Raw genomic sequence first — 24,342 nt, 5'->3', positions numbered from 1 at the left:
GAAGTTGCCAAAACTAGCGAACTGTCATCGTACAATGATGTGACAGTAAAATTTGAGGCGTGTGTGTGTTTGTTTTCAGGGTAAGGTATGTCAGGTCTGTCCGAACTCTTCCATAATGAATTTATTGACATTATACCAAATGAGTGATGTAGATTTAATCACATGATGAATGTTGGTTGTGCAGAAGTGGTTGATGCTCACTTTACCTATTATTGACTGACTCTGTTTTGATTGGAGAACAGAATAGAGCTGTTTTGTGCGCTTCAGCAATTTGAAGACTTGCTTATGCTTAAATGCCCAGATTTTGAAGGTATTTAGGCCTTAGTGCACTCAGCGTTGCAACACCTAGGTGATTTAGGAGTCTAAATCTCATTTTTAAAGGGTGCCATTGGTTTAGATCACTTGTGAAAAATCTAGGCTCCTAAATCACCTAGGCATTGCAATGCTGAGTGCCCCAAGACCTAAATACTGCACCTTCAAAATCTGGCTCTAAATCCAACTCTTTGAAAACATATGGTATCTTTTTGAATATGTTGGTTTCTCACTTTGCTTTTGGAGTTTGATTTGTTGCATCAAATTTAAGATTCATGCCTCCAAGGCTGCACATAAACCGGTCCCTACCTATATCTTTGTTCTCATTTTCCCTCACACTTTCTGCATGTTGTGGGGTTTTTTCCTTTTCTAATTCCTTCCCTCCCCTCCCCTTCCTCTGCTGCATCTGCCTCCAGGACTGTGATACTGTTTTATCATTCATTAGTTGCTCCCTCTTTCCTTGAAACCCACTTCTTCACCACAGTCTCTTATCAGTGATTGCTATATCCTCCCTCAGTTTAATCTTTTGGATTGTAAACTCCTCAAGGCAGGGATTGTATCATCTTCTGTTTTTGTACAATACCACGGTGCTGAGCAAGTAATAAAATGATTGTCGTATTTGGATTGTTAATTCTCTAGAGCTGACAATGTCATAGTGATTTAATAACTTTATTGATGTTAAATAATAGCTTGTCCAGTAATGTGAGTAGTTGCCACATTTGGGTCTTCTACGTAATGATTATGTTCAACTGGCAAACTTTGGAAAATACTTCTATACGGATACAGAATTACTTTACACAAGTATGTAAGTGTCATCCAACTATTTACATATCACTATAGTATGTTTTTATTGGGTTACTACTAACCAGGTCATCTAAAGCAGTTTGTGGGTACAGCCTGGAAGTGAAGACTGCACCTGTCTTGATTTTAGCCAATGGCTAGACCTGGTTTAGGAAACTTTTTAGATGTCCCAGATCTTGGGGTTGGTTTGTGGGGAGGTATATGAATTTTCTGGGGGTTTTTTTGGTTTGTTTTTTGAGAGTGGGAAGGTAGCAAACCTGCTTGGAAAAAAAAAATTAATATGTCAGCCAGCTCTGGCAGTGACCCTGGCAACAACGTTCACAGGTTGACTGCATTGTCTGAAGTACCTCCTTATGTTTAAAACTTGCTGCCTATTAATTTCATAGGGTGACCCCAAGTTCTTGTGTTATGTGAAGGGATAAATAACACTTCCTTATTCGCTTCTTTACCGTGTTCATGATTTTTCAGATCTCTATCATATCTCACCTCCCCCCGCCCCCGCTATTTTGCTCTCTCTTTTCTAAACTGAACAGTACCAGTCCTTTTAATCTTTCCTCGTATGGAAGCTGTTCCATGCCCCTAAATATTTTTGTTGTCCTTCTCTGTACCTTTTTCAGTTGTTGTATATCTCTTTGTGATGGGATGCTGGTTAAGTACCTCTCTATCTTCCAATGGTATTGAAGCTTCTTTTTTGTTAGTATTTCTGTAGGGCTTTATATTTTGAAAGTACAGGGCATTGTGACTCTAGTGTTCTCCACTTTCACGGGACTTGTGGAGCTGCTTTTGTTTTAGACATGATGAAACACCATTAATTAGGGATATTTTTTGTAGCCAAGTGCAGATTTCATATAGGATTTTTAGCAGGTTTCTTTACCATCTAAACCAACCAAATAGACATGAAACAAGAACTTTTCTATCTTTTGCAGTTGTTTTGTAAATGCAATTGATGGTCTTGGCAGATAACATTGAATTAGACAGAGTATAGAACCAAACAGCATAGTTGCTGTGACCCTTTCGTGCCTAGGGCAGCCACCTGAAAATGTCAAGGGCGGGGCAGGCTGTAGCAGATTCTCCCAACACTGGTGGGTGATGCTGAAGTCAGACTTCCCAACCAGCCACAAACTGTGCTTCTGATTCCCCAAACCGGTTATCAAGAAGCCAGTAAACAAATACACACAGCCCCCTTTGCTGCATTTCAGTCTCCGGCCCCCAATCCGCCACTAGGTCCAGTAAAGAGACCAGTTATTTAAACTCTATGCTCTTTACCAAAAAGGTTCCCCCTGATCCCAAAGGATCAGCCACAGTATCAGATCAATATAAGTTTGGATCTTACCCAAAATACCACGCTGCCAGCCAATCCTTTAATAACTAAAACTAAAGGTTTATTATAAAAAGAGAGAAACTATAAGAGAAATGTTAAAGGAGTAAAGCAATCACATACATAAAAATAACTGGAAAGTCTATATATATCAGGTTTCTAGGAGAATTGTGGAGTTAGCAGGCTTGAATAGTCCCTCTGGTATACATCCAGTACCTGGATGAGTCTCAGTCCTTTGTTTCACAGCTTCAGTTGCAGATGACTTGATCCAGAGGTAGATAGATGGCTGAAGCTGAACAGGATTGAAGACAAGATGGATCCCAGGCCTCTGCCTTTTTATGTCCTCTGGCCCTTGCCATGTTGCTTGTGGAATTTCATAGGTACCAAAATGGAGTCCAGAGTCCCATGAGCAAGTCCTGGTGACTCATCAGGTATATCCCTGGCTTCTCCCCCTGGGCCCCTTGCACCTGTGAATGTCTCAATGGGCCATTAAGCAGGCTATTGTTCTGCAGCCATCCTGTCTGAGGTGTTACCCAAACAGCACAGTTTGAAATACTGATATATCAAACATATCTATAACTTCCATTACACATATAACACATGAACATAAACATCATCATCTTACTTAGCACATTATAGCCTTTCTAACAGTACCTGACATGGCATATCTTACATGAATTACTATGATTTTGACATACTGATGTCAAACAATATAATAAATGCCCAAATCCAGCCAGCGTGACACCCCCAACGTGAGACTGGTGTAGAAGAGAGTAATTAGAGCTCCTGAATACACCTCAAGGGCCCCCCTTATCCAGCCAACGTGACAGTTGCCTTAAATGATTACTACATAGGGAACTGCTGGCAACAAGGGGAGACTTGATACACATTAATGCTAAATCCAGGGAGGGGAAATGGACAGGTATTCCCACCATGAGAAGCCGACCACAATATAAAAGCACCACTGTGCAACACTTTACATTCCTGAAGCAATTAAACCCCTTTTCCTCCTCCCTGGTGGGTATCATGCTTGTGGATTGACTTTAAAACATATTTTCAGCTGAAACATTTTTCAGTCTTTCAAAGCCATGTGCATCCTCAAAGGTGTAGTGAGATGGGTCAGTAAGACCCCCTCTATTAACTTGCAAGTTGTTGTGAAGAGGAGTGATGATGGGCGGTGGCTGGCAGTATCTTGTTTTGGCTTCCCATATTTGAAGAGGGCAATGACTATCACTTCATGACCGATATTTAGGCTTGTCATCTGCTAAGTATGACTAACTTTTTAAGAATAGTTCCAGAGGGGTAGCCGTGTTAGTCTGTATACAGCAAAAACAACGAGAGTTCAGTGGCACTTTAAAGACTAACAAATTAAATATTAAATTTGTTATTCTTTAAAGTGCCACAGAACTCTGATTGTTTTATCTGTTAAGAGTTCTTAAGGTGAATAACACTGATGATGATCTACCAAGAAATTCATGCTGCAAACTGAGCAAACTGCAAGATGCAAAATTCATGACTCATTGCCACTGTGAACGACATTAAGTGCAGCCTAGGCATGGTCTTAAAGATGCCTCAGTCATGGAGGAACCAGGACCATGGAAATTCATGTTGCTGCAGTAAAAATTGAACTGACCATAATGAATGCTTACAAACCTCCAAATCTTGAATTGCTGAAACCTGCATTACCATTTTTTCCCCCCCATTTTGCTGTGTACCTTGGAGACTTCAGTAGCCACCACTCACAATAGGGCCTCGTTTGCAGATGTCTACCTTCTTTTAGAACCTAAACAACCAGGGACTTCTTGCTCTGGCAGATGGAACACTGAACACAACCCGGACCTCTGCTTTCTGATGAAAGACAATAGTGGTGTTCCTCTGCAAGCTTCACGAACAGTGCTTGGAAACTTTCCTTGCAGCCAGCATCGCTCTGCTATTCTGCAAGTCAGCTTAACTGTGTTGGATTTTCTGAAAAGTGAACTGAGTTGCTGTGATGGAGTCCCACAGAAACAGAGCTCTGAAACCACTCAGGGTGAAGCCAATCAGGACTCCAGTGGAGCGGGCCTACCCTCAGGTCCCCTTACACTAGTGCAGCCGCCTCCTGAACCTGGCCACCGAGCATTCAGCACTACTGCTCTGCCTGAGCTCTGCAAAGTGAGTCTCCCTGGATGGGATGCCTGGGGAGCTCTGACACTCCCAAAGGAGCCAGGCACCTCGCCTTGCAGTCAGAAGCAATTCACAGCCAGCATGGAAGTCAGAAGGATTTATTAATTCTCAGGATCACAGCATAGAAAGACTTTTGTTAGCAGATGAATAAAAAAGTTACAGCAATGACCAACTGGGAAGTACCAGAGCCCCATTCTTGGTCTCTGCCCTGTGCAATCCCCCCCAGGGGACTGGCCCTTTCAGCCATCCCGCCCCAAACATACCTCCCTCCTTCCATTGCCTTTGTCTGTTTTCCCAGGCAAGAAGGTCACCCGACCCCTCCCCTGCTCTCCACCACCTTTGTAAGGGATGGGTTCCAGCCATTGTCTGTGCTCAGGTAGCTAAAGGCAGCCACACCTGCCCTCTAGTGGTCACTACAAAGGTTACACACCCTTAACCCAACACCGAAATACATGAGTAACTAGGGGAAACAGAGGCACACACAGAGTATTCAGAGAAGACATTAAAAATATCTCCTCTTCGTCACAGTTGCATATGCCCCAGCAGTTTTAGAAAGGATACAGCCTATCAGGTCAATCCCAGAAATCTATGACCACCTTGTTTATCTTCTATCAAAGGTGCTGTGAAATACGTTCTTGCAGCTATCGCATGGTCTATGCTCCTTGTGACAAAAGCATTCTTTTTGAAGAGTATGAGAAGAGCTATGATCTGAGTGCAGCAAAAGCACTAATAGTCCTTGAACTCTGCATGCCTGAAAAGATGGAACAAAACAATGAAGGGTCTTCTCTACACTCATTCTAGTAGTAAAGTCTGGGCACTTTTCCGTGAGCTTGAAGTCACTGACCTGGGAATAACACAGTCAACCAAAAGTGACTGCCAATACTATCACCTTACCCACCTTTGTCATTAGAAAACCAAAACTGACCAGTTGGCACATGTATAGAAAGAGCTCTTTCTAAACATCCAAAAATGTCCTGCCACTTCACCTCTATATTCCTGCAGTCATAGAAGAAGAAAACAAGGGTCTCATGGCCACTAAAAGAGGAAAAGCTGCTGGCCAGGGTGGCATTTATCCTGTATTTGATGAAGAATTTGGGGCCAAAGGATGAGCATAGTTGACAAACCTATTCACTGCTGGAAATTCAATAATAGAATAAATAGTTATCGGTGGTTTCAGCTGGTGTCCATATTAGAGTGCTGCTGTACAAGTGACTTTGGAGGGCAGGGAGGAATGTCACCACCTTTACCCAGCAGATCGGTTCCTTGACTTGAGTAAGTAACAGTTTTTTTTTGTTCTGTACAGTTGTCAGTGTGTCCAAGAATTTTGCCTGATGATGACGCAGAAGTCAAGAATTTAACTTGATGTTCAAATCCCAGGTTGTTTGTAGGACTGACAGGAAAAACACACTTAAAAAAAAATTAAACTAGATATGCTTGATTTAGAGTTTTATTGTGAGAGAATGAACCCTTACAATGCCATTTATACTGTCTATTTGAGTAAAGTGCACATCAAGCTCTACAAACCAATGTTTAAAGATTGGCTAAAGCCCAGCCATACACCGCGCATTACTTAGTATAATAATTAGTTCCATATTAATTATACATGATCTATATCTAGATAGATAACTACTGATTGTGTGTGTAAGAGAACTCATTTTAAAATAAACAGACCTTGGATTATGCATAATTCCGTTTAGTAGATCCAGGAAGGCTCTTGAGACCGGGAACAAACAAATCACCGGGTGTATTTGAGAATTAGGGATTTGGAGGGCAAATAGACTCTTACAGTTGAAGAGCTCAGGGGTATAGTTATTCCCATATGACTTTTGAATGGATGAGTAGTTCACGTATCTACATGCTAGCAATACAGTGTAGTTTTTATCTTTTAAAAAAAAAACCAAGAAAACCCCAAACCACACACAGGTAGGCGTATTACATTGGCCTTTCCAAACGATCATGAGGCTTTATCAGCTCAAGCAAAAGGACCCATGGACCATCCTTAATCCCCCTTCTGCAGGGTAAGAAAAACTTGTAATATTTTCTGGTTCCTGATCCTGACCCTTCCCCCACAGTCTGAGATTTCTGGATTACGCCTTTCTTTTAAATATGGGCAGCTCATGCTTTCCTGTGAGGCACAGGAGTTCAGGGGCTTGACCACGCCACTTCTTCCCTTGCCACAAATTCTCTGCTTTCAGTTGTACAATCAGCATGGCAGTTTAGTGCTTCCAATTTGCCTGTTGCAATCCTAGGTTTTTATAGACCGTTTTTGGAGCCATAGAAGAAAAATCTCTAAACCCGGACCCACTCTTTTCTCCTTTTAAGAGATGAAAATTTCAGGGGCCTTTCTCACTGACAGGGAGGATAAATGGAGAGCCCCCAAACTGGTAAACAAGTCTGAACTGCTTCACTGTTATGGGAGAAAAGAAAATTCCAGAAAATAAATCCATAAGGTATCAAATTTTCCATTCTGTTCTCAATTAAAACAAAAATATTTACCACCACTAATGGCCGGAGAGGATTCTGCTATTAGTCCGATTTCCTACCTTAACTATTCACGAGGGGGATCCCCAGACACATTTAGTCTAGCTCTAGCTGGTTTTCTCTAGCACTCAGGGTTGGAAGTTTCCAAAGGTGCAACTTCTTTCACCACTCCTGAGATTAAAGCACTTTTCCAGTTAATCATTCATTTCTACCTGGCCAATAACAACAATTTGTGCACGTGCTTGTCTTATAACTACTTACTATAATGCTTCAAACTCTGCTTATTATATTTTATGGGGGCATGGGGGAGGAAATGCAGGGTTGCTGTTTGCATTGTGTGTTCTCCTGACAGCATGTGAAAATTCTGGGACACTTCAACTCTATATAATCTCTTGTAAAATCTAGGAATAAAATAAAGCTAGTTTTCCAAGCTTCTGAAGAGAGCAAATGTCATTTTAGTAATAAATGTAATTTTAGTATTAAGCTTTCTGACTATAATTGAATTACTCATATCCATACTTCTCCATTGACAATTGCATGCAATCAACAGCAACTCCATTATTATGTGAACTTTGTTTTGTCCAAGAAAGCAGAGGTGTGGACTCTTAATATTAAAAGAAAAAAAAATTTACCACCCTTGCAGGAATGTGGACTTTTGTTAGCGGACCATTCTGTTTAAACCTGCATTACATGTCTTCTCTCAGTACAGAGCAGTATTCAGAGGTTCCAAGAGAAGTTTTTTATCTTTGCTCTAACACCTCAGCAAGTCAGAGAAATCTGCATTTCCAGGTAAGAGGGAGTGCCTGGTATTTATTTGTGAGCATGTTAAATCAGTGCTTTTGCGAGGCTGCAGGGGAATGTTAGAAAAATCTTCATATCTCTTGACTGCCTGTGGAACAATCTCTCAAGTAAAGTGGTGGGAGCCTATTATTCAGTACACCTAAAATTAGTCATTATGTTTATGTTGGAGGAAAATCCTGCATCATCAGGGCATTAGATAAGAAGATGGGACTGGATTATTTGAAATCAAATAGCCTTCGCAGCTGCTGTGAGAGTGACAGACTGTTTTCTCCCTGTGTTCCCTGGCTGCTGGGGTGGGAGGCTGCTTCTTTGTTTGTCAGTGGAACACGCCGTGGGGAGGACCACCTTGAGGCTGGTTCCCATCTTAGGTGGTGTCAGATTTTTCTTCCCTCACCACACAAACCCCTTCCTAGTCCCAAAACCTTGATGGAGGGAAGACACAGGCCTTGTTTATTGTTTTAATTAATACAAATAGATTGTTTTGGCTACCAGTGCTTTGTTTTTGTATTGCATGGGTAGTTTGGTAGTGAGAAACTTGAAAGTACCTGGAAATGTTGAAGCAAGTCTGTCCTTTTTTTCTATGTGATAAATTGGGGGTGAGACTTTGTTTTCCGCCTGCCTCTCTTTCTCAATGGACTTTCTTTTTTTTTTTCTCTCTCCCCCCTTCCCCTCCCCACCCCCCCAACAGGGACTTCTTGCCAGGAGGCAGGAGGGATTACACAGTCCAAGTTCAGCTAAGGTGATTTAGGGTTTTTCTTCCATTAAATTTGTACTTAGTCATTTTTGTATATTTTAACATGTGCAAATAGTTTTCTGAGTGTAATGCCAATTAAAAATGAAATTTGTCTTTTGGAAATAGATTATGCCTAGCAGAGACTAGCTGCTCTCAAGAGGATAACTATCCCAATAGTTTGTGCATTAAAGTAAATGGGAAGCTATTTCCATTGCCGGTAAGTTATTGAAATTCTATTTAATATGTAGCTTTTGCTGATAGATTAGTTTGCTTAAAGACTAAAGTGAGGGAGAGACGGTGGGGGAAGAGCCTGACTTTTTCCAAAAATATTCACACAACTTCATGTCTAACTTGCCTGTGCGGTTACTGATGTGTATGTATACCAGGCACTGGTGACCACTAAGACACCAATGCTAATATTTAGCATTTTACACATTAAAAGTAGTGCGCAGATATTTTTTTGATCCATTTGTGCCAAAGAAGTTGCAGCATAAAGATTTTTCTAAAAATTCTGACTCTGGCTTTGTGGACGCGTACATTGCCTCTGCAAAATCTCAGATCTCAGGTTTGGTTTGGTTGTGCGTAGCCTGTTTTTAATATGGGTGTGGTTTTTTTGCTCAGTATGTGGCTTGAATTCCTTGAGTTGTGAGGAAATTTCTTCTTAGAAGATAGCTCACTCCAAAATTTGAGCCATTTACGGCTGTGGGGATATAGCAATATTCATGGTGAGGTTGAAGGACAGACAAATATTAGGGCTTCAAACATTGATGATGGTGGAGCCAAACAATGTTAGCAACTGTAGAAAACATTTGCAAAATTTCCTTAGCATGGAGAAGGCTAAAGTGAGACTCATTTCTACAGACAGGTGTTTTCATAACAATTAACATTTGGGCAAGGTTGTGACTCCTATGCACTAGGATTCTAAAGCTTGAGGATAGATGAAAAGGAAGGAGAGCTTTACCCATTTACAGATAATCTTTATACAGCTCTGTAAAGGGCACCCATGCACTATGTTGTTGATGGGTGCTACAGAAATCTATGTTGAGAACAGTTTCAGGACAGAGCATGTAACTTGATGCATACCCAGTCCCTAGATGGAAGTGAAGTCTCTTTGCTAGTGATTACAAGAGGCTTATTGGGGTGGGAGAAAAGGGTAAGTACGTATATGATTTGTGATGATAAACTACAAAAGGAATGCCAAAAATAAAATCCAAAAAACCAGTATTTTTACTTTTGTATAAAAATTTCTGTTTGATAGATTTCAGAGTACAGTCAAAGGAGTTCCTAAAACTTTTAGAAAGATACTTTTTTTTGCTTCGCTACTGCAGGGATATGCTCCACCACCAAAAAATGGGATTGAGCAGAAGCGACCCGGGCGCCCCTTGAATATTACATCTCTAGTTAGATTATCATCAGCTGTGCCAAACCAGATCTCCATTTCTTGGGCATCTGAAATTGGGAAGGTAAACTGTTCTTTTTAGTATGTGAATAGCCTCATTCAGTATTACTCCTTTTCTGTTCTGATTGTTGCTGTGTGCTAACACATATATTGCCTGTTCTCCTTTATTGTAAAGATTTCAACTCTCTTCCCATCCAGGAGCTTGCTAGGAAGAAAAGACTTATTTTAGAAGCTTTAATGAAAAGTTAAACTGTTTGCAAGAATGTATTGCTTGCAGAAAAGTTCCATACAGTGTGCACATGATTAATGGGAGAAATCCCGGTCTCATGGAAGTCAATGGCAAAACTCCAGTGAGTTCTGCAGTGCCAGCATTTCACCTGCAATTTATTAAAGTAAAACAATGATGTAAAAGACTTTTTAGAATCACTTCTGAGAACTTTTTATTGTTTGTTTGTAGCGAGGTGAAGTATAATAAAAATGACTAGCAGCGAGAGGATCTTGCCATTCCTAACTTGATGTAGTATGTGACAAAGAAAATGCTCTGTAGCATGAGTCTTCTACAGGCACTTGTCCAATAAGATCAGTAAGAGACGGCAGTGGGTTCTGGAGCAGCATTCTGAAAATGATTGGACCTGCCTTGTCTCCAGCCACCCTCATGCAGACATGTGTTTGTTTCCTATTTTCTGCCCAAATGCTGTTCATTTTTCAGTAATGTTTGTATTAAATCAATTTTAATATCACAATAATTAGTAAACAAAAGAAATTACTGGAAACAACTGTTAAATTTCCAGTTTTTCTCTCTCATTAAGTTCAGTGGCAGTGCTCATGACCAAACCGATGGATGTACATAATTGTTTGGGATTATATCCTCTGTTGCAAATGGAGCCTGGTCCTTCTGAAGTCACTCAGCCCTTTGGATGAGTGGAGGGGAAGAGACTTGAAGTAAAGCTGCATAGAAGATTTCTCTCCTTTCCCTGGTCTCCATTTTTCTAAGGCAGCTATGATACAACTTTTAATTTATAGAAAGCTTTAGTTGTTTCTAGTGGAAAAGAAGTGTTTTTTCAACTGCAAGTGACAGGAGGGTGGAGGCTCTCACACACTGAGACCCAAGTCCTATGGCTGCTCTAGATAAACTCACTTTCTTATGAAAATACAAAAACTACTTGACTTGGCCTTATCCCAAATTTTAGGTTTTAAGATTTTTTTTCTTAAAAAAGACCTATATTAATAGAACTGTTTTCCTGATCCTTTTTTAAAATTCAAATGAAAACTGTTTGTTAGAATGGAAACACTCCTCTTCAGTGTGTGCGGTTCAAGTATTACAGCATTCTACCAGTGCATGAAAACCAGAAAAAGAAACTGATTAGTCTATTTTCACTGCCCAGGATGTGAGTGGAGTGCAGTAAGTTAGTGACATAAATTGTGTAATGTAAAATGAGATTGGGAGCTGCTGAAAGATGTGAGACTTCTTTTTTAAAAAACAAAACATTATAAGTGAGAGTCGGGCATGCAAAGTTATAGAATCATGTAAAGTTTTCAACGAGAAAACAAATCAGCAAAAGAGCAGAATGGGTTTGTGCTATGCTGCAAAAAAGCATCCTTATTGTGGGTTAGTTAGCTTACATTAGCTAACGTAAGCTAAAGTGTCAGTGAAGATATGACAATTCTGCCTTGAGCTTGGGTTAGTAGCTCAAGTTCAACACCAGGCTCCCTTGTGGACTTCAGCTCAAGTTACTTCCCCGAGTTAAAAGCCGAATTGCGGTGTCTTCAGTGCTATTTTAACTTGTTTGTAGTGTAGACATACTTTCAAAGAGGATAAAGGGAATAAGGGTCGCTTAGAAATAAATGTATTAGAGAAAACATTAGTACCAGAAGGAAGTGGGTTTTAATAAAGGAGGGAAATCAATGATCACTGTAAAAGGTTGATACTGAATTTGTTTTTAAAATGTCGGACAAGAAAGCTAAAGAAAAGCAGTTTGGACAACTGGGAGGTGAGGAATACCATATACAAATGGCTATTAATAAAGAGCTGGTAAGGGAATACTTGAAAAATTTCAACATCTATAATTTAGCTGGTTTGGAAGATAGTCAATCTGATATTAAGTGAGTTAGCAAGTTCCTTGCTCTGTGACTGACATTTTAGTACTAAAATTAGGAAAAATGGTGAGGTGCCAGAAAAATGTAGTATCTTTACTCAAAAAAGGAATGAGGATTGATCATAGAATCATAGAAGATTAGGGTTGAAAGGGACCTCAGGGGTCATCTAGTCTAACCCCTGCTCAAAGCAGGATAAACCCCAACTAAATCATCCCAACCAGGGCTTTGTCAAGTCACACTTTAAAAACCTCTTAAGGATGGAGATTCCGCCACCTTCCTAGGATGGTAGGAACGATAACTCATTCCAGTGCTTCACCACCCTCCAAGTGAATTTTTTTTCCTAACATCCAACCTAGACCTCCCCCACCGCAACTTGAGACCATTGCTCCTTGTTCTGTCATCTACTACCATTGAGAACAGCCTCCCTGGAAACCCTTTCCCCCCCCTTCAGGTAGTTAAAGGCTGCTATCAAATCCCCCCTCACACTTCTCTTCTGCAGACTAAACAAGTCTAGTTACCTCAGCCTCTTCTCATAAGTCATGTGCTCCAGCCCCCTAATCATTTTCGTTGCCCTCCTCTGGACTCTCTCCAGTTTGTCTACATCCTTTCTGTAGTGGAGGGCCCAAAACTGGACAGAATTCTCCAAATGTGGCCTCAGCAGTGTCGAATAGAGGGGAATAATCCCTTCCCTCGATCTGTTGACAATGCTCTTACTAATACATCCTGACAACTACATTTTGTAAAATAAATATTAGAGAGGAAATCAGTAAGATGTAGATAACAAAACCCAGAATGATTCCCTCCTGTTATTCAACATCTGTACGAAGCCACGGGAAAGCTGGTCAGATAACATGGGCTATAATGTCAGTAGACAGCTCTCATTTCAAACACGCTACAACTTATGCCAAGCTTCAACTGATGATAAACACATCAATCCATCTGTATAGCGACATGGATTGCTGCAAATACGTCAATGCGGTGTTCTCACAGCACTTGTTCCCAAGGCTCCTTTGTGCAAGGTGCCAAGCACTCTGACACTGAAGCGTGTGGGACTACTTACAAAGTGTAATTTAAGTACATAGTAAAGTGTTTTGCTAGAACCAAGTCAGAGTGCTCAGCATCTTGCAGGATTGAGCCCTGAATGCTGTAGCTGGGTTCAAGGTCTGTCTCATAAAATTGAAAACCCTTGATGGTATTGGTCTCAGCTATCTGATTAATCCCCTCTCCCTCAGTGATCATGACCTCCCACAATAGCTACATTCACCAGTGATAAATCTGTTAACTGGTAGTGGAAGGCTCGTGAATGCAGAACTTTCACAGGAGCTGGATCTAGACTATGGAACTTGTGCCCGCAAGAAATAAGCATGACCATAGACCTTACTGCTTTAGAACCTCAGAGATAAGAGCTGATTGGTCAGCCACGCACCTCATTTGGAACTGGAAGTACACAATCAGGCAGCAGCAGAGACAAAAAGAGCAAGGCAGTACAGTACTGTGTTAAATGTAAACTACTTTTTAAAAAAAAAAAAAAAAAAAAAGGAAAGCTTAAAAAAAATTTGACAAGGTAAGAACTATTTTGGTGCTTGTTTAATTTAAATTAAGATGGTTAAAAGCAGCATTTTTCTTCTGCATAGTAAAGTGAACTTTTGAAAGAATAATGATAATGTTTTGTTCAGAGTTACAAACGTTTCAGAGTTACAAACAACCTCCATTCCCAAGGTGTTTGTAACTCTGAGATTCTACCATAATACAAAATCTGTTTTTGTTTTTTCCTTACTTGGCTTCCTTCAATCTCATCACGTGCCTATAGACAACTCGGACACAATTATTCCTCCAACAGACTTCAAAGAAAGAAATGTTCTCATTTCTATCTTTAAATACTTAGGAGTGTTTCTGTGTTTAAATATGTAGGAAGCAGTGTGATACTACAGTGATGGGAGCCATAAGACCACAGCTAGAAGGAAAGAAAACTGGCTGAAGAACTGTAAACAAAGGGTTATAAGCAGCAAATTTTGTTGGAGGGAAGTGTCTAGTAGGGGTACTGTAATGTCTTAATGTCTTCATCAGTGATCTAGAAGAAGTGATGAGTAAGTTAATGGAACTATCAGAGTTATGAATTGGGGAGAAGCGCTAAACACCAGTGAGGACAGAAAATTATAAACTGATATTTGATTTAGAAAATGCAAACAAATATAACCAAGGAAAAGTAGACCAAAACAGATCAATAATGGGAAAACATCAAAAGTAGTAATGGTATGAGTGGACACCAGACTAGACTTGAGTTTGATATATGTAGTAAAAAGATCAATACGTTCACATACGTGGCAAGTTGTATCAGATCACAGGGAGATAATGGGTGTGGCCATACCTGAAATAGTATGTTCGGTTCTGCGCTTGACCAGAAAGATTTTGACAAATTGGAGGGAGTTCAGAGAAGAGCATCAAAAGTAATTTGAGGCCAAGAGTGCTGAATTTGTAGGAAGATTGTTAAATATTGTTTCATTTGTTTGTGATAATTTTGTGGGGGATATGCCTTCTAACATTACCAGGGTGTATATAACAAGAAAGGGAGAAGGTGGTGTCTGACATAGTAAAAGGAAGTATAACTGGGAGTATAGGGTTGCAGTTAAGAAGGAGAAAACAGACTAAATCAGGAAAAATTTCTGATGGTGAGATCTATAGTACTGAGGAATGAAGTGAAGTATGGGAGTCCAGTTCTTGTAATCCAGTTTATATAGACTGCGAAATAGTTCCCTATAATACAGTTATTACTATCTTGCACTGGAGGGAGGATGAAAGAAATTACATAATGGGTCTCTTCTATCTTTACATTATTACTTTTTCCCAGAGGCAAACTCCCCTCTTGAGCTCTGATCCACTCTACTTCTAGTATTGGAGATGTCTAGATATAAGATTATTTTTCTGCAGTTGTTCACTTGGGAGCCTGCTAAAGAGAAGAAATGGGAGAAAGTAACAGTGTTAGTATTAGTCTAAAATGCCCACTAATGATTAAGTGGGGATTATGTGCTTTTGTATGAACAGTTTTATATTCTGTTTTGGGTCACCTTTTGAGATGCCTACTATAAAACTGACAGTCACTTGATATCAGGCCAAGTTTTCTGTTGGCGTAAGAGGGTGGAACTTTATGAAAAGGTGCACTGTCTTGAATTAATTGTGAATTTAACCCACTGATTGCAATAGTTTCAGACTTTGGTCAGCAAACTAATAAATGGCTTTACTTGGGAAGAAATTCTATTGCTGCACCAGGATTAACCTATAGAAATATTTCAGAAAAGCATAATAATTTGTTTTATTGAACTAACAGAGAATTGATTTACGTTTAATTCTATTATCATATTTGAATAATCTGTTAATATATAGTGAAGTACATCTGTTATTGCATGAAATAAAACTGAATATTTTTTCCAAATGAAAGGCAGGCAGGGAATCTTTTCCATCTTTAATCATTTTTTTTTTCCTTTGTAGAATTACTCCATGTCTGTATATCTTGTTCGACAGCTCACTTCGGCCATTCTTTTGCAGAGGTTAAAAATGAAAGGTATCAGAAACCCAGACCATTCCAGAGCACTAAGTAAGTTGGCTGAATTTTTCTACTTTATTTAAAAAAAACAAAAAAAAACCTCATCTAGAATTGGTGAAAGGTATCAGATTTACAGCATTGCAGATTTACCAAAGTCCTCTATCCCCAGTACAGAGAGAACTTGGACTGCTTTTGCGCAGGTTATCAGCATTGTTGCACTTTTGTGCCTCAGTCCAGACAATGAGGGAGCACTATTTAGTGTGTGGACACTCTCCTGATATTGCTAAGATCACCTCTGCAATGGTGGGTTTTAAGATGTAGCACTTGTGTTGACATCTCTATCCATTAATCTCTGCACATGAATGAGGTCCCATTAACCTTCCTTTGAAGTATAAAGACTTTCTTGTAGGCCCCCTTCAAAGTTTGTATCTGATTCCATCTATATATAGGCTAAGGCCTGCTCCTGCAGATACCACTCTAATGCTAACTGCTGTGGGCCGTCAGCGGGATTACTCTTGATGGAGGTAAGCACTCTGCCTGCCAGAATTTGCAGGATTGGGCCTTACACTAGGAAATCAATGCAAATTTGGAACTTGTTGCAAGCAGATTTACCAACTTCTCAGTTTAAATGGCTTTACAGTACATAAATCCAACTGTATCTGCTCAAACACCTGAGTGACAAGAATGGTATTTTTCATAATTAATTATGTAATATAATTAAAATGGTTTTTATTTTAATAGTTAAAGAAAAACTGACTGCTGATCCTGATAGCGAAATTGCCACAACCAGTTTGCGGGTATCTCTGATGTGTCCTGTAAGTGAAGTTGTGAAGTATAATATGCAATTAAATTTTGGGAGAATGATTCTTTATTTTTATTCATCTTAAATTCAATGTTGGATTATTGTAAAAGGACCCACAACTCAGAACTTGGTATAATAGCTTTTACTGTTAGGAATTCTGTAGTATAGTAAGTTTTTTTTGTTTGTTTGTTTTTTAATACAAACAGTAGTCAACAAGTTAGAGCATAAAAATACTGAGAGCGCTTCCAGTGTAATGTAGCAGTGTAATCTCTTTAGCAAGAACAAGATGTCTGAGAATCAAAACTCTTAGGTTTTATTTCCAGCTTAGTAACTGATTTGTTTGTGTGACTGTGACGAGCTCAGTTACCTGTTTTGTTCTTCAGTTTAACCATATACATTGGGCATACTACCAATTCAGAACTCAGGTTTCACTAATCAGTCTTCATAAAGCACTTTGAGATCATTAGATTAAAAGGTACAAAATATTATGGATGCTTCAAACCATTTTACTGTAACAAAATCATAGCATTAGAACACTGGCATAGGACCAGCACAATCTGCTAAAAAAGTCTGTGCTGCGCCTTGACATTTAGGGCTAGTCTCCACTACGGAGTTTTGCCGACAAAACGGTGGAGCTGCACACATTGAAAGGCTTCTACCACCGATGTCAGTGTAGCAGGGGACTTCCATAATAAAACCACCTCAGCGAGAGGTGTAGGGCTTATGTCGGTGTAGTTAGGGCAATGCTGTATCAGTGTAGACACTGCATTCCTTACATCAGCTGTTGGCAGTCATTCTCGTCAATTTCATGGCTCTGCTGCTGGCTCCCCTGAAGAGCTGAGTGGCTGGACCCGGCTCCTGGCAGGGAGCTGGTAAGGGAGGAGCCCCATGCAGCCGGACACTGTCTGGGAGGAGAGGAGCCCCAGGTGGCTGGACCCCAGCGGGAAGTGGAGGAGCCTTGTCAATTTCACGGCTCAGGAATAGGTGGCGGAAGGGGTGAGAAGCAGAGACTACTAGACCTTGCTCCCGGGGGCGAGAAGCCCCGGGTAGCTTCTCCTGGTGGAGAACGGTGAGTGGAGAAGCCCCAGGCGGCTTCCCCCGTTCCCCGTGGGGTATGGGAAGGGGTGGAGGGGTGGTAGAGGGGCAGCCCACTGGGAGCTCAGCTCGCTACACTGCCCTTCTTAGGTCGCTAGAAGCGCTCCTGGTGAGGATGCGCATCGCTGACCCAAGGAGGGTAGTGTTGTGGACATCAGCCACTGCAGTAATCAGTGCGGTGGCTTTAAGTTGACCTAACATAGGTTGACTTATCTTTGTAGTGTAGACAAGGCCATAGAGACGTTGATTTTGCCTCTGAGAGAATGACACAGTCCTGTGTTCTTTCTGCACATGCAACTCCTGTTGATTTATAAGCACGCCAGGACCTTGGGATTGGACACTTAGAAACGGTTTCCTGCTGGTAACTATCCTGTGACTGTGTCTGATTTCATTGTTAGCTCCGAAAATGTGTTTTGGTTCCCTCCTGTCAGTCATGCTGAAACTAGTTTCTATTGTATCTCCTGCAGCTGGGAAAAATGAGACTGACAATCCCATGCCGTGCTGTTACCTGCACACATCTGCAATGTTTTGATGCTGCTCTGTATCTACAAATGAATGAAAAGAAACCTACCTGGATTTGTCCTGTCTGTGACAAAAAGGCAGCTTATGAGAGTCTAATATTAGATGGGTAAGAGATTGGATTTGTAATTTATCCCCCCCCCCCCTTTTTTTTTTTTTAAACAGTAATTTTGCATCTTTGGATATAAATACATCAATCGCAAACCTGTGCTGGGCTTTAACATTGAGATTTGCAGTTTAGCCAGTTCCTGGCTATCTTATTTTAACATTACTTTTATTTCCTTAAATATTCATAGATGTCAAGGCCGGAAAGGACCATTTGTGATCATCTAGGCTGACCTCTTAATAACACAGACCATAGAGCCTTCCCCAGTAATTCGTGCATCAAGCTTATAACTTGTGTTTGAGCTTATAGCATGTTAGAGAGACATCCAGTCTTGACTTAGACTCTATTGCTCCTCTGCAAAGATCCATAAATACCAGTAGTGCTCCCCAGGTGGAGTGGGTGTAGGCTGTGGTATTCTGTGCAGATTTTAAATCCGCATAGAAACACAGCTGCAGAGGTTGTGATTGTAGAGCAGGGGTGTGTGCAAGAACCTACATTTGACCCCTTTTGGAGAGACATATTCTGTGCCACCCTGGGGCCGGAAGGAGCTTGCGCTCTTCTCCCTCTTCCCCCCAACTTCCACAGCCCCAGGGCTGGAGGAATTCTGTGTCCCTGGTGATTATGAGGGGAGGGAAAGGACATAGTCCTGTTTACCCATCTTGTGCATGCTCCTGTTATGTCATTGTAATACCCCAGGTAGATGCAACTTGTCTCTCTCTAGCTTTCTTGATGCAATTCACACTCCATCACAACTGGCTTTTAACTTTCACTTCTGATATAGCTCAGGACTGAAAACAAAACAGAAGCAGCTCAACTTTATTTTCCAGGCTCTTTATGGAAATCCTTAATGAATGTTCAGATGTGGATGAAATTAAATTCCAAGAGGATGGTTCTTGGTGTCCTATGAGGCCTAAGAAGGAAGCTCTGAAAGTGTCCAGTCCTCAGTGCACCAAAATAGAAAGTATGTGTATTTAAGCACTTAATTTTTAAATTGGTTTGCTATTATCCAAATGTACTGACTCTCAGATGTAACTAGGATAACTCTTTTAGCTACCAGCAGTGAGTTTGGGGGCTTAGTATCCTGGCCTTTCACCCATTTTGATTTTAAATGTACATCCCTTTCTCTCTAAAAATACTCTTTCATGTTGATTCTTTTGGAAAACAGACTGTTCATTATCACTGGGAGAGGCCCAAGAAGCAATGTGTTCCCTTCTGTTAACACAGAGATGCACTGGATGATCCAGATCTCTTTATGGCACTCAGCCTTTGATGCAGGGAGTAATAATCCCAAGGTTTCCTCTGAATTCTGATTTCCTATACAGAGGCCAGAAGGGCCATGACTCAGTAGAATTTGAGAAGCTGTCCATACCGCAGATGGGAACTGCTGATGTTAACATCACTTAAACAATTATGCTTTTTCTTAAGGTTCCAGTGTTGTCAGCAAACCATGTTTGGTGACAGTGGCTAGTGAAGTAAATAAAAAGAAAGTGGATGTCATCGACTTGACAATAGAAAGCTCTTCTGACGAAGAGGAAGATCCTCCTGCCAAAAGGAAATGTATATTTATGTCTGAAACACAAGGAAGCCCAACCAAAGGGTTTGTTAATTTTAAAGTTAATTCTTGTTCTGTAATGTATCAGATAAGCTAACGTGGATAGGCTTGTAAATATCTTTTTTACATGCACTTCCAAATTTCCACAGGAAAGCTTCTGTTAGGCTACTCCTTGCAGAAGTCTGTATTAATATATGGTATCTTTGTACAGGTGATATGTTATATAGCTTTACATCACACAGAAATTTGCCCTCACTTGCTGTGTATGCTGGAATGTACTCCTTTTGGTGTGGTAGGTAGGGGAGTTTCCCAGTGCAAAATGCTAATACATTCCTGCTAAACTAGCTTTCCTTTAAGGGTTGAAAATACCACAAATAGTAAAGGGCCTGCCTCCTGAAATCCTATGCTGCTGTTTCATTGATATGCTGAAATCCAGTCCATCAGTCTTGGAAGGGAAACATTATACTGTGTTGAATCAAGTCCTAGATTTTCCTTCCAAAATCTGTATGCAGCTGAATTTCTTAAACATGATTATCAGCCAGAAGAGAGACAGACAGCATTGTGTATGAGAGCAGAGTGAAGTGCGATAGAAGAGAAGCAATGGGAGTTAAAGACCAAAAAAAAACCAAACCAAAACAGGAGATAGACAGAGATGGCAGAGAGCCATCCTGCTAGAAACAAGAAGGCCATATTCATCATAGGTGTATTCCATTGCTTTAGTAGAGTTACGTAGGGGATGGATTTTGCTCAGTCAGAAGTGCCACTGGTAAATGTTCCCTCTGATCTCATCATTCCCGTTTTCCCAGCTTAACTTCCAGTAAAGTTACGTACCATCTTTACCAACATTTTTCTCTTCTGTGTCCCTCCCATTTTTACATGACTCAGTGGCAGTCCCTGACTACATCTTCCCATCAGGGCTTTGCAGTTGGAGTACTTTGGGGGCCTTAGAGACCTTTACATACCCATCTAAAGAAAGGGAATGTTTGTTAGGCTGACCTTTATTAGAGCTGGCCATTGCTCCACCAACCCACTCCAGCGGGTCAGCCTTGTGACATCACTGACTGGTCAGGATCAAATTTCCTACAGCATCTGAGAGTTGCAGCATAGTGGCTAGTGTCATTTCCTCAAGTAAATTCTTCACCCCATGCCCAAAGTTTGCTACTCTTCTGCCACCTGCTGGAGTGGTGAGCAGGCCCTGTTCTCTGCAGCAACAAGCATTTATTACTCTTTGGCAAGTCTGTAGTTGAAATTACTTTTCTTAGATGATTTCCAGTCTGAAGTGCCATCACTTGTCGTGCGAGCAATGAAGGAGTCCTATTGTCAGACTTCTTTCATTATTGGTTCCAAATGTAAATAGTGTTAAATATCTTTAGGAAAGTATAGGTTTAATAGTAAGATCAGGATACCAATGACTTCCTTCCATAACGCTGCTGTTGCCACTTTTTGGCAAGATGGGTGCAACAGGCCATAGCCTCATAAGGAGCATGTTTATGTCCTGTGTTCACATGAAGTCTTCCTGTCTGTTTGCTGAGCACAAAAACATCAGACACGCTATTGCTTTTGTAGAATTAAGAGCTCTTTTGGGCCATCTTTTTCAATATGTAGAAATGTATGTCTTCTGGCATGTTTTCTGTGTAAGTTTCCACCATTGACTTGGGGTTGCCAAAAGATCTTGCTCAAATATTGGAGGCGATAGTTGGCCCAGTGGGTTACTATAATGTCTTGCACTTCTGGAAAGCTGAACTTAACTTTTGCTGTAAATTGTGAATGAAGATGAGTTTGGTCTTTTCAAACCATACATTGGTAAGAGAGGACTGATACTGCTGGACCAACTCTGTGGCACTAGAGGTCAGCATTGAGCAACATGGGTGTAGCGATAGGTAGGGAAGCTTAAGCAAGTGCCAGCTGGTCCTGTTCCTGACTCCAACTAGTTCTCAGTTCCTCACTTCCCCAGAGTACTCAGTTCACTTACAAAGACAAATCTCTATTTATATTCTTGGATGATAGTGTAATAAATGACTCCAGCACTGTACTTTCTTTTAATGCAAACTTGCTCTTAGGTCACAGCCGCTGTTGAGCACCAAGATACATTCATGTTATAATGAAGACTGTTATGAAAGAGGAGATTAGAGTGGAGTAGTGAGTAGCCAAGCTATAGCTGTGTTGTAACATAGTGACCTTGTGAATGAGAGTGCACTATGATGCATAATTTCTCTCCTCTTAACTAATAGACAGACTGTTTGTAATTTCCCATGCTGTTTAAAACAGGGTTCTCATGTATCAGCCATCTACTGTAAGAGTGCCCAGTGTGACAACGGTTGATCCTGCTGCTATTCCTCCTTCATTAACAGACTACTCAGTGCCATTCCACCACCCACAAATATCCAGTATTTCATCAGACTTGCCAGGTAGGTGGTGGTTAACTTTTTTAACATATTCTAATAGTCTCATTCATTTCCTGGTGTAAGCTAAGAAATGAACGAGGCATTGCCTTACTGACCCAGATTATACTCAGCACTGCATTGATGCTACATCTAAACAAGGACAGTGCAAGCAGGTCATTGGGGTGTCTTTTCACGCTCAGATTCCAATTCTGTAGCATCCAAAATGGTAAGTCAAAAACATTTGTCTAATGAGCACAAACTCTAGTTTGTGTGAGGGTTAATCAGCTAGAGGAGAAATGTCACTATGATGGATTAAGTCAGGAGTTCCTAACCTTTTTCTTTCTGAGACCCCCAAACATACTATAAAAACTCTAGGGATTGGGGGGGTGCTCAGGGCTCCTGGCTTTCAGCCATTGAGGGTGTTGGGGGGGCCTTGAGGCTTCAGGGTTTCAGCCCCCAAGCGTGAGGGATGGCTCGAAGCTTCTGCCCTGTGTGAAGGTGGGGCACCAGGGCTCTGGGATTCAGCCCCTGGGTTGAAAACTGCTGGATTAGGTTTCATTAGTGTGATCACCTGGCTGATGTGCTTCAAAAATACGAGACAGGAAGAGTAAGCATCTAAAGTTCTGACAGCTCACCTCAACCTTACATTGCTTCTAGACAAGGAGAAACACCTTTTACCTCAGTCTAACTGGTTGAGTTTGTCCCTAATGTTACTCTGTCTAGCCTCGGAAAAAGGTTAAGGTGAGCTACAATGTGTAAGCTGATGACTGTTGCCTTTTTTATCCAGACATACCCTAAATGTCCATGACGCATTCTTCAACACTGCTGCTAACTAGCAATCAGAAGGTGGGAACGGTGGTATTTTCTATCCTAGCTCTTTACAAGAATGCTGTTCGTGAGGATTCTGGGGATTCTTTCTATCTACATTAGTACACAGAGCCTCGGAAAAAGTGGCTTCAGTCAACATGCACCCCTTTCCTTGACCTGTCTGTGTCCTCCTGGCTACACTTGTGGTTTTTTTCCTGCTCCAGCTCCCACCTGGATGATGGCATTGGGATAGATCACCTCCCCTGTGTTTCACTGCCCTCTCAGATTTTTTTATCACTCCCTCCCTTCCTTCCTCTCAACATGCCTCCTTTAAGAAAACCCTGTGTCTTTCTGTAGAGTGGTCAGAAAAGGCTTTGGTTCACTCTAACCTTAAGGAGAGAATTAAAGATGAACTGAAGTTTTAGAACTTCACAATGAGAGTTATGGATTTTTATGAGCTCCCTAGAGGAAATCTCCTGAATCAAATCTCCCATTGATATTCTCGGTGGGTGGGAGGAGAGCCTGCTGGAAAGGGAACACCATTGCCTAGAGCTGGTTGGAGGTGAGGGTTGGCTGGCAAGGGAGGGAGGAAGATGTGAGTTCTACTACAGTCCATTCCATTCTGTATTCCTTTGTCTTTTATTCTGTCAATGAAGGGGAAGGCAAGGCCAGGATTTTCAAAAATATAAGACTAAAGTCTGTCTTACATTGGTAGGCTTCTGTTTTTGAAAGTTCTGCCCTAAATACTTAAGTACCGAAGGCATATAAGATGGAGGGAATCCAGTCACTGTCCCTTGGAGCTTGTAGTTTGAACTGCTTCTCCATTCCTAAAGTTTCCAGACTGCTTCAGCACAAATAGGGATGCTTTTAGAAGTGTTTCCTTACCGACTGCTTTCGGGTGAAGGAGAGGCCTGTTGTTTGGTGTTGGACTTGGTCATTTTGTGACCTTACTGCATTACAGCGTGCTTAATGTTATGATACACTTTGTCTCAGTTAATAAAGTTAGACAGTTATACAGTGAATCTGGTGCTATGCTAGACTTGCATATACTTGCAACATCTCCAATTAGCTACCTCCCTCTATGCAATCATATTAAAATCTCCCCAGTATATCCAATCACTGTACCCTCATGTAGGGGAAAAAACCCACTTGTAACTAGATGACTTCATTTTTCCTGTATCCTGACAATTTGAGACTGGTGTTACCATGTGTCCTTCACTAAGTACTTTGTAGCTAACACAAAGCAATTAACTGTGACAAAATGTTTCTTAAAGCTGTGCAACTCTCATAAGAAATTAATGCTTGCCTCTTCTGTTATCTTTCTAGGTTTGGATTTTCTTTCACTAATCCCAGTTGATCCACAGGTATGTTTCCTGCCTACATTGATGTCTTTTTAATGTTTAAAGTGTTTTGTTCCTCATGTTTACACAC

The 24,342-nt window shown here is 40.9% G+C and overlaps 1 protein-coding gene across 10 annotated transcripts in view; it reads left to right on the top strand.

Moving 5' to 3' along the window:
* The window catches only part of PIAS2 (protein inhibitor of activated STAT 2), a 52,564-nt gene that overhangs the window by 26,328 nt on the left and 1,894 nt on the right, over nucleotides 1–24,342 (top strand). For 6 of the 10 annotated variants that reach the window (XM_067545379.1, XM_067545374.1, XM_067545378.1 and 3 more), the window contains 11 exons: nucleotides 7,780–7,864; nucleotides 8,565–8,615; nucleotides 8,736–8,826; nucleotides 9,938–10,072; nucleotides 15,592–15,697; nucleotides 16,388–16,461; nucleotides 18,011–18,171; nucleotides 18,996–19,129; nucleotides 19,594–19,765; nucleotides 21,989–22,128; nucleotides 24,238–24,275. In XM_067545379.1, the coding sequence (XP_067401480.1) occupies nucleotides 7,780–7,864; nucleotides 8,565–8,615; nucleotides 8,736–8,826; nucleotides 9,938–10,072; nucleotides 15,592–15,697; nucleotides 16,388–16,461; nucleotides 18,011–18,171; nucleotides 18,996–19,129; nucleotides 19,594–19,765; nucleotides 21,989–22,128; nucleotides 24,238–24,275 (1,187 nt within the window). Of the gene's footprint in view, nucleotides 1–7,779; nucleotides 7,865–8,564; nucleotides 8,616–8,735; nucleotides 8,827–9,937; nucleotides 10,073–15,591; nucleotides 15,698–16,387; nucleotides 16,462–18,010; nucleotides 18,172–18,995; nucleotides 19,130–19,593; nucleotides 19,766–21,988; nucleotides 22,129–22,891; nucleotides 22,951–24,237; nucleotides 24,276–24,342 lie in introns of all 10 variants that reach the window. The other 4 variants (XR_010919191.1, XR_010919190.1, XM_067545380.1 and 1 more) reach the window with 3 other exon arrangements.

The sequence above is a fragment of the Emydura macquarii genome, unplaced genomic scaffold (assembly GCF_026122565.2).
Source record: "Emydura macquarii macquarii isolate MOO-44397 ecotype Brisbane River unplaced genomic scaffold, CSIRO-AGI_Emac_v2 contig_1045, whole genome shotgun sequence".
NCBI lineage: Eukaryota > Metazoa > Chordata > Testudines > Chelidae > Emydura > Emydura macquarii.
Note: the sequence above shows the minus strand (reverse complement) of the source record. Positions and strands in the feature narration are given on the sequence as shown.